We start from the raw sequence: 16,467 nt of genomic DNA, 5'->3' as shown, positions 1-16,467 counted from the left end.
TAAAAATATAACCTTGAAGATCAGTTTTTTGAAAAACATGTATAAAGTTCTTTTAAAAGTATATGTTATAGCTGGGCAGTGGTGGTGCACACGCCTTTAATCTCAGCACTCAGGAGGCAGAGGCAGAGGCAGGTGGATCTCTGTGAGCTCAAGGCCAGCGTGGTCTACAAAGCAAGTCCAGGACAGCCAGGGCTACACAGAGAAACCCTGTCTCAGAAAAAAAAAAATTGAAGAATTGTTAATGCCTTGAAGCAGTGTACGGTAGGACATCCCTATACCCTGGCACTCCAGAAGCCAAAGCAGGAGTATCATTAGTTAAGCCCTCTCTAGGATACACAGAGAGCAAGACTATCTCAAAAACAACATGGTGGCTCATGTCTATAATCCCAGCACTCTAAAGGGGAAGGCAGGAGGACCAGGAGCTCAAGGCCAGCCTGGACTACATTAGACCTCACTTTTTTTTGAGACAGGATTTCTCTGTGTAGCCTTGGCTGTCCTAGACTCACTTTGTAGACCAGGCTGGCCTTGAACTCACAGCGATCTGCCTGCCTCTGCCTCCTAAGTGCTGAGATTAAAGGCCTGTACCACCACACCCAGCCTAGACCTCATCTTTAAACCCCAGAAAAATGAAAACCAACCAAACAAAACGTTATAATGTCTTATTCTATTAATGTGCTTTAACATGTACCAGGTACAAGGTTGTAGCTTCAATACTCAGAACCAAAAGCAAAGACAAAGTTCCATCTTTATTATTATAATTTTTGAAATTACATTATTCTCATCAGCTCTCCCCTACTATTTTATTTACTACAGCCCTGTTTTCCTTTTGTTTATGGGGGGGCGGGGCTTTTGGAGGTTAGAGAACAACTTTCAGGAGTCAGGTGTTGCCTTCCACCTTGTTGAGGCAAGATCTCTAACTGTTTTTGCTGCTGCTGGCCGGCCTGCAAGCTTCCAGTTGATTCTCCTGTCTCTACCTCCCGTGTTGCTATAGGAGTGTTGGGATTGTAGATGCCCAGCACAGGTTTGTGGACTTAGCTCAGTGAAGAACACTTGCCCAGCAAGAGCAAGGCAACCCAGTTCTGAAGAACAAAAAACAACCCAAGGTAGCTGGCAGATGCCCACCACTGTGTCCAGATTAAAGAATAAAACAAAACATGAATTCTGGGCGTCAAACTCAGGCTTGCAGAGCTAGTGTTCTTACTGCTGAGCCAGCTCTCTGGCCCTGCCTCATCGCTTTTATTTATTTATTTATTTTTTCATTTATATCGTTTCTTATTTGGTTTTTTTGAGACAAGGTTTCCCTGTAGAGCCCTGGCTGTCCTGGAACTCACTTTGTAGAACAGGTTGCCTTGAACTCAGAGATCTGCCTGCCTCTGGCTCTCAAATGCTGGAGTTAAAGGTGTGTGTCACCAAGCCTGGCTCCTTGTTCTTTTAAAGTTCCATTCAAGCAATTAAAATGTGTACTGGGTCAGGCAGTGGTGAATGCCTGTTGTAGAAGCAACCTAGCTCTTAGGAGGCTGAGGCAGGACTATCACTATCAAGAGTTCAGGACTAGCCTGGATCACACAGTAATCTTTTGTTGTTGCTGTTGTATTTTTTCCTCCTCCCAAATTCTAGGATTAAAAGCATGATTACCACTCCCAAATTGAGACTGTCTCAAAAAAAAAAAAAAAAGTCAAAAATATTTTAAAATGCATAAAATTTATCTTGAATACATACAATTTGCCTTAAAATGCATATTTTATTTCAGTAGCCAATGACCATCAATCAAACAAAGAAAATGAAACTAATATTATGAAGAAAGACAAATTTATGGAGTGGTTTACAGAAAGTGAAGAATGACACGGCCCAACTACTGCAACCTGGAGTCCTTAGCTGCAAGTGTCAAACTAAATGCAAGACAATTGCAAAGTGGGGCAGTTACCCAGGCGCACAATGCTTTTTGGCTTCTGTTATTTTTCAAACTATGTAGAAGTTATACAAATCATAGTAATCACTAAAAATACCCATTGATGGCAGTAGTGATGGATAGTATAAAGCTCTAATTTGATACTTTTCTGTCTTCAAATTGATTGCTGTCACCTCAGGTAGTTCAGTTGTGGCTAGAAGTTCAATAACCTGACAAGAAGAACAAGTTTAAAGAGAAAACAATTAAGGTCATAACACGACATTAACAATAAGAAACAGGCCGAGCCAGATAGGGAGTGGACTATGGGGAAAGTCAGAATGGGAGTCTTCTGTAACAGAAAATGCATACTACACTATATAAATGTTGTATAATTTGTTCACAAAAAATGTTGAAATATTAAACACTGTCTCTTTCCTGTAAGCTTTTTCTCCAAGCTTTTTGTTTGTATTGTTTTTAAACATTTGTTTTGGGGCTGCTTTGCTAGTTAGTATACAGAAATACGTCAATAATCACACAGTAACTTTACAGATAGGCTTATAACCAAAGGGATAAGCCTGTTTTGTAATCAATGTATCTAAAAACTGTTTCAAGCCTAAATAATATGCACATTCAAGGACCTAAACTTGTTTCATGGAAGAATTCCAGCAGCATTTTAGGAGTTGCATTTTTCAATTAATTTAACAGAATAGAAAAACACTGCATTTCATTTTTGGTACCAAAAAAAAAAAAAAAAAAAAAACCCTGGAGAGCATCTGTAGTTATGAGAGTATATTATTGTGTGAATGTGTTAGTCAACACGGTCAACACACTTGAGAGTCTACAGTATGAAGCTGGAGCAACGTCTCAGCAGCTAAGAGCACTGTCTGCTCTTCCAGAGCTCCTGAGTTCAACTGCCGACAACCACGTTAGCTCACAACCATCTATACTGGGATCTGATGCCTTCTTCTGGCACGCAGGAGTACATGCAGATAGAGCGCTCAAACAAACAAATAAATAAATCGATCGATCTTAAAAAACAAAAAAGAATTGAGTTAGAGGGATGGTTCAGAGGTTGAAAGCCCTAGCTGCTGCTCTTCCAACTGGGATCTGATGCCCTCTTCTGGCATGTAGGTGTCCATGCAGATACAGCGCTTAGATAGATAGATAGATAGATAGATAGATAGATAGATAGATAGATAGATAGATAGATAGGTCTTAAAAAACAAAAAAGAATTGGGCCGGAGAGATGGCTTCAGAAGTTCAAAGCCCTTGCTGCTACTCTTCCAAAGGTCCTGAGTTCAATTCCCAGCAACCACTTGGTGGCTCACAACCATCTATAACGAGATCTGGAGCTATCTTCTGGTGTGCAGGCATATATGCAGAAATAACACTGAATACATAATTTTTAAAAATCTTACAAAAATACATGCATAAAGGACAATGCATATAGTAAACCTAGACTCCCTATTCAGATCTAGCCAATGGACAGCACGTTCTCCACAGTTGTGTGGAGAGCAGGGACTGACTCTGACATGAACTCTGGTGTCCCCATTTGACCACTTCCCCTTGGTGGGGAGGCCTAGTGGCACTAAGAGGGAGGGGAAGCAGACTACCAGGATGAGACTTGATAGGCTATGATCATATGGTGGGGGAGGAGGTCCCCTTCTGTCACAGGCCTAGGGGAAGAAAATAGGGTGAAAGAGGGAGGGAGGGGGAACAGGAAGAGAGGTGATAACAATCAAGATATAATCTGAATAAATTATTTTTTAAAAAGATAAAAAAATACAAGCATAAAATAAAACTGAAACTCACCATGGCTCTCCTCTTGAAACACTTCATTTCCAACTCCAATTTCCTTTTGAGAATGAAATTGTAAATTTGCGATGATGTTTGGTCTGACTTTTGTTTTGACTTTCTGCTTTGTAGGGCAAACCACCCAGCCAATCTCTGGCTGACCTCACTTTTATGTTCACATGATGCAAATCGATCCAAAAGTTCAATAACCTGTATGATGCTTTCAGAAAAGTAAAAGATGTATTTTTTATCTCTATCAAAATAGTGATTTCATAGTCTCTTTACCTACATTTTGCAATCAAATTTAAATGCTATCACCTAAATCTAGATGCAAGAATTAAGTGAAAGGAAGGATAAAACAGCAAGTTAGGTGGGGATGGAGCTCACTGGTAGATGCTTGCCCTGGTTCAATCCCCAGTAGTCAAAAGAAGAAAATCAGGTCATAAGCAATTTTATAGTTTTTAATAAGTAAAAAACAAACCATTATTTAACTTAACAGTTAATATTACACTTTCAATTTTCTAACCTGTCAGAAAAAAATACTTCTTTATTATTATTCTTGTAAAAGATGATTTAAACAGCAATATAATGAACTTTGGGACATTTGGTCATTTTATAACAATTTTATGAAATGACATGTACACCTTATCCAGTTACAAAATAATCATTTTTATTTTGCTTTTTTTTTTTTTTCAAAACAGGCTTTCTCTGTGTAGCCTTGGCTGGCCTGGAACTTGCTTTGTAGACCAGGTTGGCCTAAAACTCACAGATCTACCTTGAACTCACAAGTCCACCTGCCTCTGCTCCCCAAGTGCTGGGATTAAAGGTATGCACCACCACTATATGACACAAAATCATCATTTTAGTCTGACATATAAGCAAAACAAAATAGTTTCATCAGGAGGCTGAGGCAAGAAAAGTTACTGAGAGTTTAAGGCAGCCTAGGCTAAACAGTGAACTAAACTTCTAGACTACCCTGGGCTACAGAGTGAGACCTTGTCTTTAAAAATGAGGGAGTCCCCTTACCACCTGAGGCAGGCAGGAGAGCCAGCCTTGCGCCTTGCCAGCTCAGCACTCAGGAGTGCAGGTACAGGAGAGCTGGAGGGCTGGCCAACTCAGCTACCACCCAGGCCCGGAACTTGGGCTCTGAGTTGGCCTGCTCCAACATCTACCCCATCTATGCACTGCTGGAGTGTTTCAAAGGGCCAGCCCTGCAGATCCCAAGCTGCAGGATCTCCATGACACAAGGCAACAACAGGATACCCAAGAGGAGTCCAGTGAGGCTCCAGTATTGATAGTGTAGCAGAACCCAGAGGCCTCGAACCAGACCAGTAACTCATCATAAGAGCATTTGCAGGCAAAGAAGTGTGGACAAAGGGGCATACTGTGGGACACACAGTGACACGCTGCAGCTTCCACAATGAGATTTTTTTTGTTTTATTCTGTCTTATTTTCTTTGGAGGGGGGACTACAAGGACGGAGGGCAGATACAAAAGGACAAGGAGATGAGTGGGATTAGGGAGCATGATGTGAAATTCACAAAGAATCAATAAAAAACTTTTTTAAATGGGAGGAGAGTAATAATTTTTAAAAATCACAAAGAGCCAGGAGAGGTGGAGCATGCCTTTAATCCCAGCACTCAGGAGACAGAGGCAGGCAGATCTCTGTGAGTACAAGACCAGCCTGGTCTACAAAGTGAGTCCAAGACAGCCAGGGCTACACAGAGAAACCTTGTCTCAAAAAACCAAACAAACAAAAAATCAAAAGCAAAAGCAAACCAGGCTGAAGCTGCAGCTCAGTGGTAGAACACATAACTAGCATGTGCGCAGTTCTGGATTTGCTCTCTAGCACACCTCGAACACAGGAACCACCAAAAGCCCCACTCCCACTACTCGGTCACTCACTTTGCTAGGAATCCAGTACAGATGGCACTCTGTTGAGGATTTGGGACCAAGGCAGGCAAAGCAGCTTGAGGTTTTACCACACCCAGAGCTACCTGTGAGCAAGAAAGAAGTGCTGGATCAGCCTGCTTGTGTTTAAGAAGAGCGCGGGGAAGCCACATTGTGGAAAGCAGTTCGGAAAGTACTGAACTATACACAAAACCCTAACAATATCTTTTTTTTAGGGGAGGTGTTTCGAAACAGGGTTTCTCTGTGTAGCCTTGGCTGTCCTGGACTCTCTTTGTAGACCAGGCTGGTCTCCAACTCACAGAGATCCCCCTGCCTCTGCCTCCTGAGTGCTGGGACTAAAGGCATGCGCCACCACGCCCAGCCCCTAACAGTATCTTGAATAAGTAATCTTTCCTTGGTTATGTATATATGGATACAAAGTATTAGTAATACTGCCAATTTTAAGAAGGGCCATTAGAACAACAACAACAACAAAAATAGAATATATCCAAGGTCCTATGAATTTCCACTGCTAAAATTTATAAATAACTGCCTCAACTGAGCTTTAGCAATTAAAATTCACATGATTTCTGGGAGTGGTGGTTTATGCCAATTATCCCAGCATTCAGGAGTTGGAGGTAAAGACTGATTTCTAGGCCAGCCCGGGCAAAGCAAGATGAAAATGTTAAAAAAAAAAAAAAAAAAAAAAAAAAAAAAGCCAGGCATGGTGGTGCATGCCTTTAATCCTAGCACTCTGGGGGCAGAGAGAGGCAGGTAGATTGCTGTGAGTTTGAGTGAAGCCATCCCAGTCTACAAAGCGAGTTCAGGACAGCCAGAGCCACACAGAGAAACACTGTCTCAAAAAACCAAAAAAGTTATAAAATGAAAAGAAAATAATTTATCTTTCAATTGTGTGTGTGTGTGTGTGTGTGTGTGTGTGTGTGTGTGTGTGTGTGTGTGTTTTCCCCAGACTGGGTCTCGTTATATAGCTAGCCCTGGCTGGCCTGGAACTCACTTTGTAGACCAGGCTAGCCTCAAACACTGAGCTCTACCTGCCTATGCCTCCCAAGTGCTGGGTCTAAAGGGGTGCTGCCACCTCACCCGGCTTGCCAAATTCTTTATTTATCCTGCAAATACTGAGGGCCACAGAGCTCAGCTTCTGCTTCTGGGCATTATTCAACACTCACTCATGCTTCTGACAGCTAATTCAGTATCTCTCAGGCCCAACTCCCTGCATATTAAAGTGAAATTATTCTCTGTGCCCTGAAGAAACATATTGAAGACTGCTGCCCATACAAAAGAAGGCTGAGCCTTACTTGATTTTTTTTTTCCATTTTAAACATTTTATTGTTGGGTATGGTGGCGCACGCCTTTAATCCCAGCACTTGGGAGGCAGAGGCAAGTGGAGCTCATGAGTTTGGGGCCAGCCTGGTCTATAGTGAGTTCCAGGCCAGCCAGGGCTACATAGTCAAAACCCTGTCTCAAAAAAAAAAAAACAAAAACAAAACTTTTTAATTGAGGGGAGCATACATGTGCATGCATATAGAGGTCAGAAGACAACTTTAGAAGGGGTTCTCTCACCATGTGGGACATTTGGGACAATGTCAGGCTTGGTGGCAAGTACCTTTACTTGCTGAGCCATCTTGCTAGGCTTAATCCCTTTTCTCTTCATACTCAGTAACCTAGAAATCATTTAAAATAACTCATGCATCAAATGTTAGACTGTATGTCTTCCTTTGTTGTTGAAATAGCACTGTGAATAGAATCCACATCGTCTGTCATTCTTGGGCCTGGCTTAATCCCCATGAATCATGCCCGTGTTGGTATTTTTTTTTTTTAGCCCAATCACAGTGGTCTTTTGTATCTCAAAACTTACGACTTGTCCTTGTGATCCCACTTCAGCAAGAAATAATTTTATGATATTCCACAGTATGGAGTTTATAAACTGCCAAGAATTAATTTTGTAAAAGTATTAAATGTGTCTGGGGGGCGGGGAATCAAATAGTCCAAGGCTACAAAAATTTCTTCCCAGTCCTTAACCCCAAATTGTCCTCTTTGGGGGCAGCCATAGTAGTAGGCACTGGCCCTTCCTGCGACAGCTTTATGTATACAAACCTGCAAGGAATCTGTAGTATGGCTAAACCACACTGTCCTTTACTTTTCTTTCTTTCTTTTTTTTTTTTTAAAGATTTACTTATTATGTATACAATGCACATCAGATCACATTATAGATGGCTGTGAGCCACCATGTGGTTGCTGGGAATTGAACTCATGACCTCTGGAAGAGCAGTCAGTGCTCTTAACCGCTGAGCCATCTCTCCAGCCCCTACTTTTCTTATTAACACTGTCATTTCAGCAGTATATTAACTTCTGTAGTCCATGATTTATTCATCCAGTAGCTTCCTGATAAACATTAACCTTTCTTCCTTCCTTTCTTTCTTTCTTTCTTTCTTTCTCTCTTTCTTTCCTAAGACTTATTCATTTAATGTATATGAGTGTTCTGCCTTCATGTATACCTGCACACCAGAAGAGGGCATCAGATCCCAGTATAGATGGGTGTGAGCCACCATGTGGTTACTGGGAATTGAACTAAGGACCTCTGGAAGAGCAGACAGGGCTCTTAACCCCTGAGCCATCTCTCCAGCTCCCATTTACCCGTTTCTAATCTCACTCTGATACAAATAATTCAGGGAATATTCTTCTGCCTAAATCGGCGTAATGGCAATCAATTACAGATTAAGCTCACAGGGCATGTAAAGTTTTATACTGAAAAATATGAGGCGGTGGTGGCATGAGCCTTTAGTCCCAGCACTAGGGAGACAGAGGCAGATGGATCTCTGTGAGTTCGAGGCCAGCCTCGTCTACAAAGTGAGTCCAGGACAGCCAAGGCTACACAGAGAAACCCTGTCTCAAAAAACTGAAAAAAGAAAAGTATAGTTCTTCTGTTAAAAAACTGGCACCAGAGGCTGGAGAGATGGCTCAGCGGTTAAGAGCACTGACTGCTCTTCCAGAGGACCCAGGTTCAATCGCCAGCACCCACATGGCAACTCACAACTGTCTGTAACTCCAAGACCTGACACCCTTACACAGACACACATGTAGGCAAAACACCAATGCACTAAAAATAAAGAAATAATAGGGAAAAAAAGCTGGCATCAATTTATTTATCAAACAGTAGTGTACTAGAGTGCCTATTTCTCCATACAACCCCAACACATACCCAACATTTTACATGTGTCAATCTAAAATGTGAATAGTTTGTCATTGTTTTCTTTTCTCTTCTTTTTTTTTGCGACAGGCTCTTGTGTAGCCCAGGCTATCCTAGAACTCACTATGGAGCCAGGTTAACCTAGAACTGGCAATTCTCCACAGTGCAGAGATATAGTTACATGCTTCCATGCCTGGCCTACCAGTGCACAATTTTCACTTTCTTTAAATTATAGGTGAGGTTGAGCCTTCCATGTTTGTGAGCATCCACGTCTGTGTACATTCCTGGAGAGTACTTACATGCAGTGAGTTTCAGGGGGTGACACACTGGGTGTCTTCCTCTTCTGCTTTCCACCTATTTTTTGAGACACAGTCTCCAACCTGGAGCTCACCGATTCTACTGGACTGGGTAACCATGGAGCACTGGAGATCCATCTGTCTCCTCCTTCCCATGGCCTCCTTTCTTTACTGCAGTCTTACCTGCTCTGGACAAAAATAAGCTCAGTCCACAAGAGCCTGTGTCTACTTCCAAAACAGTGTCCCCTGGGCTGACGGCCATCAGCAATAGTACCATTTGTATCCTGTGACGGAAGTATAGTGTGGGTGACTCATAAATACATGCAAGCACCATTCTCACCTTATACTACTGTTGGAGAAAATTAAAAAAAAAAAAAAAAAAAGGAATGGAACGTGGATTGGACACTGGCCCTGGCCAAGAAGTATTTTGCTTGATAAAATAAAAATTCAAAACTCAGCCAGGGGTGTGGGTATAGGGGGGCTGTATGCATTTAATCCCAGCACTCAGCAGGCAGAGGGAGGTGGACCTCTGTGAGTTCAAGGCCAGACTGGTCTACAGAGTGCGTTACAGGACAGCCAGGACTACACAGAGAAACCCTGTGTTCCTCATTTCCCCCCAAAAAAGATTAATTTAGAACTATAATATTCAGGAGTTGAAACCTTGCTATGTAGACTAGGCTGGCCCAATCTCCCAGTAACTTTCCTGCCTCTGCCTGCGACTACATGCTGAAGGCATGCACCACCATGCCTTGCCTAGTTGTCTAATTAAAAGCCAAAGTGGCGGCTGGAGATTTGGTTCAGGGGTTAAGAGCACTGTCTGCTCTTCCAGAGGTTCTGAGTTCAACTCCGAGCAACCACATGGTGGTTCACAACCATCCATAATGAGATATGGTGCCCTCTTCTACATGCAGACAGAGCACTCATACTTAAAAAAAAAAAAAAGTAATAAAAGCCAAAGTGACCAGATACACAGTGGTGACACATCTCCATGGCTTGGCTGTGTTCTGTGGGGCTGGGGTAGAAGTGTAGAGGATCTGCCATCCCTAGGCAGATAGGACCTCTGTAGTCTTGAGATCAGAGAAGCTGTGATTACCCAACTGAGATCTCAAACTATCCCAAGGATGCCCTAGTAACGTTCCCTCCTTGAAGTGGAGCAAGGGGATGAAGGGGGAGTTTTACCCCCCCACCCACGCCTGCTCACCCACCAAAACCTGCTTTCCCCCCTCCTCTCAACTGCAGCTTCACTTGGTTTTGGGGTGGCACAGCATGTAAGAGTGGAAGGTTTACTTGGACTCCAGTGATGGCTTTAGAAAGTAGTCACCCATGGGGCTTTTCCAGGATGCAGCTCTTTGGCATCCCCACGCATCAGTATTTAAGCCCAATAATCACACTGGCTCACCAACCTGGACTTGGATGGAATTGTTTCTTTGGTCTGTTGGTGTCCTATCTGGGTGCATAGTCATTGATGTGCATCTCCTAGAGAAAAAGAACCCAGGACTTGGGGTGCACTCCAGGCACGCCATCTACTACTCTTAAATCCCTAACCCTAACATAAAACTATATATGTGATGATATATTTCCAGTAACATACCATATTAAGTATCGTTATTAAAATACCACTACGGAGCCTGCAAGATGGCTCGCCCAGTTGATACACTGTGGGCAAGCCTGGTAACCCGAATTTGATTCCAAGATCTCACAAGGTGGCAGAAGAGAACCGACTCTAGGAGAGTTACCCTTTGATTTCCACACTCCACACACACACACACACACACCTTTTTAAAAATACCAGCACAACAGTACTACAAAGTTTACCCCTAAATCGTTCAACATCCTCTTAAGTATTGAATACAAACATTTAATAGCTACGGAGAACAAACAGGTAAGCCTCTGTTTAGAGCGTTCACATCATTCTAAGAGTAAACTAGCATAATTTTCATTTTAGATAAGGGAGTAACGGATATCAAATTTAAATGGTTTCTTTCTAAAGTTATCAGTATCTGAACAAGTTTAAAAATCCAGTATGTTGAAAACTTGCAACGTTCCGTGATGAGAACCGTGGTAATGCGCCCATCCTTGCCCTTCCTGGAACCCACACACACCTAATCCCCATGGCACGCACTTCTGGATGTTATGGTGGGCCCTCTTCCATCAATGATACACAATCCTCCAAAGCCGGCCTCCGCAGAAAACGCTTACGGGAGAAGTCGTCAGGATCTAGCCAGGGAACTTGTCCCCGACCTCGTTGAAAGGGATTTGTCCCCATCCCCGTTACTCTTCAAGTGTCCGACGTTGCAGAGCCAGACAATATCCAACAATCCGGATGCCGGGAGCAAGAGGTGAGGACAACCGGCGCCCAGGTTCTCCACCTCGCTCGTCTCCCCGCAAGGACCCGCAACACGAAACCGTGCTCCCTCACAAGGCACCACCGCCCCAAGTTCGAACAGGACTGAATCGGCTCCGAGCTTCGGCTGCCTGGGAAAGAGCCTCAGCCTTACAAGGAAGAAGCACAGAGTCCTACCAGACCCTGACGACCTGAACAAGTGCTGTCGCACACGTGTGACACAACGGCATCCCAGACCCTTCGCCTGCTTTCGGGGTAGTGAAGGCTCGGGAGCACTGGCGTCGCTGACTGAGTGCGTCACTGGCCCTGAGTCCAGCAGATGGGTGGATCCTGGGGCACGTTGACCCCAGGCTAAAGTTCTTGCTTTTCCCAAGTGGCATAATACAGAATTTACTGTTTACCAACCTCCGCTGCCTCCTAGGGACAGGAGGACCAGGAAAGACTAAACATCGAGCTTTGTGGAGCCTGAGAAATTTTCTACCAGATTTAAATCACTAAGAATAAAAATTAAACCGGCCCTGAGATTCATTGGTCAGACGTTGTAGGACTCACTCCTTGCTGACCAGCATACCTTGCTGATGACTGGCAGATCTTTTTCGAATGGGTTGGGCCTGCCTGTTCCGCCACAGCCCAAGATCCAGAGTGTCCACAAAGCCAGAGTAAGACAACAGAGCAGCTGGGGGTATAGCTCAGTGGTAGAGCATTTGACTGCAGATCAAGAGGTCCCTGGTTCAAATCCAGGTGCCCCCTTACTTTTTCAGTATTGGGAACTAACTGAAGACACGCATGGTAGCACAATCCCAGCACTCTAGAAGCAAAGACAGGTGGATATCTATGAGTTCAAGACCTATTCATAGCTACAGCTACACTATTTACTGTGTGCTTGTCCAACAAAATTTTTAAAAAATCAAACAACATAATTTTTTTAGCCTCCAAAACAAAAACATAAATAGATGTCGGGCGTGGAGGCACACATCTTTAATCCCAGAACTAGAGAGGCAGAGGCACAGATCTCTGTGAATTGGAGGCCAGCCTGGTCTACTAAAGCAAGTCTAGGACAGCCAGGTCTGTTACACAGAGAAACCCTGTTTCGGAAAAACAAACAAACAAAAAAAGAAAAACAAAAACAAAAAACAAGCAAACAAACAAAAAAAAAAAACCCCGAAACAAACAAAAAGAACCAAAACCAAAACAAGCAAACAAATAAGAAAACAACAACAACAAACAAACAAACAAACCCAAACTAAATAGACACTTCTCAAAACTGAAGTTACTTCCCAGCACTCGGGAGGCAGAGGCAGGTGGATCTCTGTGAGTTCGAGGTCAGCCTGGTCTACAAAGCGAGTCCAGGACCACAAGAAAAACCCTGTCTCGAAAACAAACAAACGAACAAACAAAACAAAAACAACAACAAAACTAAAGTTACTTTTTGCACCCAAATTTAAATATCATTAATGTCTGTTTGCTTAATCACTGGGCACAAGTTTATTGAGAAGCAGGAACTACCATGCACATATATTGAAACTTCCCAACTCAATTAGAAATCAGCATTTCTGATTTACTATAAGGAGGAGTTTAAATGGCTTCAGCAACGTCCCTGACAAGCTAGCTGAGAAATGGAATAGTGGGATTTCTAACTAGGTCAACCAAACTCAGCAACCATGGTTGATTATACCACACACCCTTTCTAAAGAGAAACCAAGGGCTGGGGTGATAGCTCAGTAGGGAGAGTGGTTGCTTTGCAAGAACTGGGGACTGAGTTCAATTTCCAGAACCCATATGTAAAAGAGAGAGGGGCAGCGAGATGGCTCAGTAGATAAAGGCACCTGCCCCCAGAGACTGATGACTAGATTCTATCCTAGGAACCCGATGGAGGAGCAGACTTTCCTGGGTTCTCCTTTGACACCAACACATATTTTGTAGTACTCATTTCCCGCCCCCCCCAAATATATTTTTTAAAGCAAGGCATGGTGGCACATATTTACTTATGCAATTCTGATCTTAGGGAGGCAGATCTCCCGGCACTCACTAGCCAGGGAGCCTGGCTCATCAGTTGAGTTCCAGGCCTGTTGCAGGACAGGTGAACCCTGAGATTGTATTGTTTACTGGAAAAACCTGTTTCTACCTGTAGTGTGGCTGAGCACTAGCACAAACCTTTAATCCAAGAGCTTTCTGCTTGTAAACAGGATTAAATAAAGTCAACCATCGGTGCTTGCTTCAGCAGCACGAATACTAAAGTTGGAACAATACAGAGGAGATTAGCATGGCCCCAGTGCAAGGATGATGACACACAATCTCATGAAGCGTTCCATATTTAAAATTTTTAAAAAGATCAACCATAGGTCAAGAGGCAAAGCAACCAGTTGACAGGGAATGAACATAGGAAAAAACCAGAGAGTAAGAGGAAGTCAGGACAGATGGAGAGATGCATAGGAAATAGAATGGAGGGACATTCAGTTTGAGAGTTTTTGTTTTGTTTTGGTTTTGTTTTTGAGATGGCATGGAGAGGAAGACTTTGATGAAACCAGCTGAGGAAGAAGGTCAGCTGGGAGCTTTCTCAGTACCTCTGGGCTAGCAGGCTTTCACTCCAGCATCTGGTAAAATCGAATGATTAAGATTTTATTAAAAACAAAAATAAAATAAAATAAAAATAAAAATAAAAAAATATTTTATTAAAAACAACACAGGCCAAGCTGGGCATAGTGGCTCATGCCTGTAATCCCAGCACTCAGGGAGGTAGAGGCAGGCGAATCTCTGTAAGTTCAACGCTAGCCTGGTCTACAAAGTGAGTCCAGGACAGCCAAGGCTATACAGAGAAACCCTGTCTCAAGAAACTAAACTAAACTAAACTAAACTAAAAACCCTCAACAACACCAAAGGCCAATGGAGAGAAAACCTTGTCTCAGTCACCACGCATGCAAGTGACACACAGACATACATGCAGACACTCACCCATACACACAAAACTAGAAATAAAGAAAAAGCCTTTTAAAAATGAAAAAACAAAGCCAGATATGGTGGCTCACACCTGTAATCCCAGCACTCAGGTGGCAGAGGAAGGTGGATCTCTGTGAGTTGGAGGCCAGCCTGTTCTACAAAAGTGAATCCAGGACAGCCAGGGCTATTACACAGAGAAACCCTGTCTCGGGGAAAAAAGAAAGAAAGAAAGAAAGGAAGGAAGAAAGATTAGTTGGGTGGTTGTAACATACACCTTTAAACTCAACACTTACAGAGAAACCCTGTCTCAAAACAAACAACAAATAAATAAACAACAAAAAAACATTCATAGTCTGGGATTGTAGCTGCTCCAAAATTAATTGCACGTCCAGCTTAGGTCTTGAATTTAAGCCTCACTACCACCAGAAAAAAAAGTTCTATTCATATTCTTTAAGTTTGCCTCATTTTGTCTCTGAAAACTGAATTTGACATGCTGCCCTATAAATTTCTGTAATAATTTTATTACATTACTTTCAAAAATTATGTATATGAATGTTTTGCTTTACGTGCACGTGTGTCTACCATATGTATGCCTGGTGTTCTCAAAGGCCAGAAGAGGGCATCCGATCCCCTGAAACTGGGGTTACAGACAGTTTACAAGCCACCATGTAGGTGCTGAAACAGAACAGGGGTTCTCTACAAAAGCAGCAAGTGCTTTTAACCTCTGAGCCATCTCATCTCTCTGGTCCCTGCTTACATTTCTTTTCTGTTTATCACATTCTGCTTTGAGCATAAAACCATCCAATGAACATTGGTGGGTTTCATGACTTCTAATTTTGGCATTTGGCCTTGTAAGTAGATAGAAGAAGAAGAAGAAGAAGAAGAAGAAGAAGAAGAAGAAGAAGAAGAAGAAGAAGAGGAAGAAGAAGCAGCACATCATAAAATGCTCTATGAGCTGAAACAGTGCAGTACAACTATAAGAAAGTGTCAGTAGGGCACTGTGGTGCACACCTGTAATCCCAGCACTTGGGAGGCAGAGGCAGCCGGATCTCTGTGAGTTTGAGGCCAGCCTGGTCTACAAAGGGAGTCCAGGACAGCCAGGGCTACACAGAGAAACCCTCTTTCAAAAAACCAAACCAAACCGAAAAAGTGTCCTTGGAAATGTGGTCCATGAATTCCCACAGAGAGCATTGTCCTGAATCTGTCCATTCCAGACTACTCTCTATTTGCCTTGGGCATTTCCTCATCTCCATTACTGACGGGCTGGATTGTTTGGATATGGTGTGCATCCCCTAGGCTTCATTATGCTTTTGAGTTCAGAGAACAGATCTCTCTTATCCCACATTGTATCCCTGAGGTCCTAGCACAAGTTGTGACGGAATGGATGAAGGGAAGTTGCAAAACAAAGCCATAGCTTTGCTTCCCTCCCAGTGGCTTGCCTGAAAAATACATCTGTGCTCTTAAACCCCTGAGCCATTTCTCCAGCCCACTGTCCGCTCTTACAAAGGTCCCAAGTTCAAATCCCAGCAACCACATGGTGGCTTACAACCATCTGTAATGAGATCTGGTGCCTTCTTGTGGTGGGCAGGCACACATGTGGGCAGGATACTGTATAAATAATAAATAAATCTTTAAAAAAATACATCTGTTTGTGATGTCGCTTGAAATAGGAAAACACTCAGAGACATGTTGCTTGAAATAGAAAAACACTCAGAGACAGAGAGAACAAGAGCTCTCAAAGTCACTGAACTATTGAACGTACCAATTCCTCTGCTCCTAAATGAGAGAAGAGGATCCCAAAATCTATGTTGTCACATTCCTTAAATGGACACATCTGTGCAAATGTCATTAACTTTCTAGACAGTATTTTTTTTTTCATTTATTTTTTTTGAGATAGGGTTTATTGTGTAGTGCTGGCTGTCCTGAAACTCACTTTGTGGACCAGGATGGCCTCGAACTCAGAGATCTGCCTACCTCTGCCTCCTGAGTGCTGTGTTTAAAAATGTGTCGCCGCACACCTTTAATCCCAGCACTCAGGAGGCAGAGACAGGCGGATGGCGGTGAGTTCAAGGCCAGCCTGGTCTACAAAGCGAGTCTAGGACAGCCATGGC

General features: G+C 43.0%; 1 protein-coding gene and 2 non-coding genes across 3 annotated transcripts in view; all 3 read left to right on the top strand.

The window, feature by feature from the left end:
* Spdya (speedy/RINGO cell cycle regulator family member A) overlaps positions 1-2,116 on the top strand; it is a 41,158-nt gene extending 39,042 nt beyond the window's left edge. Inside the window, exon 7 of the mRNA XM_051170257.1 lies at positions 1,751-2,116. Coding sequence (XP_051026214.1) covers positions 1,751-1,842 — 92 coding nt within the window. The 3' untranslated portion in view covers positions 1,843-2,116. The remainder of the gene's footprint in view (positions 1-1,750) is intronic.
* Positions 2,117-12,097: 9,981 nt separating this feature from the next.
* Positions 12,098-12,169, top strand: Trnac-gca (transfer RNA cysteine (anticodon GCA)). Its single transcript has one exon. It is a non-coding gene; the product is annotated as a tRNA-Cys (tRNA).
* Positions 12,170-13,627: 1,458 nt separating this feature from the next.
* On the top strand, positions 13,628-13,737 carry LOC127196912 (U6 spliceosomal RNA). Its single transcript, XR_007831573.1, has one exon. It is a non-coding gene; the product is annotated as a U6 spliceosomal RNA (small nuclear RNA).
* Positions 13,738-16,467: the final 2,730 nt, after the last annotated feature.

Source organism: Acomys russatus, chromosome 1, assembly GCF_903995435.1.
Source record: "Acomys russatus chromosome 1, mAcoRus1.1, whole genome shotgun sequence".
Lineage (NCBI taxonomy): Eukaryota > Metazoa > Chordata > Mammalia > Rodentia > Muridae > Acomys > Acomys russatus.
This window is presented reverse-complemented; position numbering and strand designations above follow the sequence as displayed.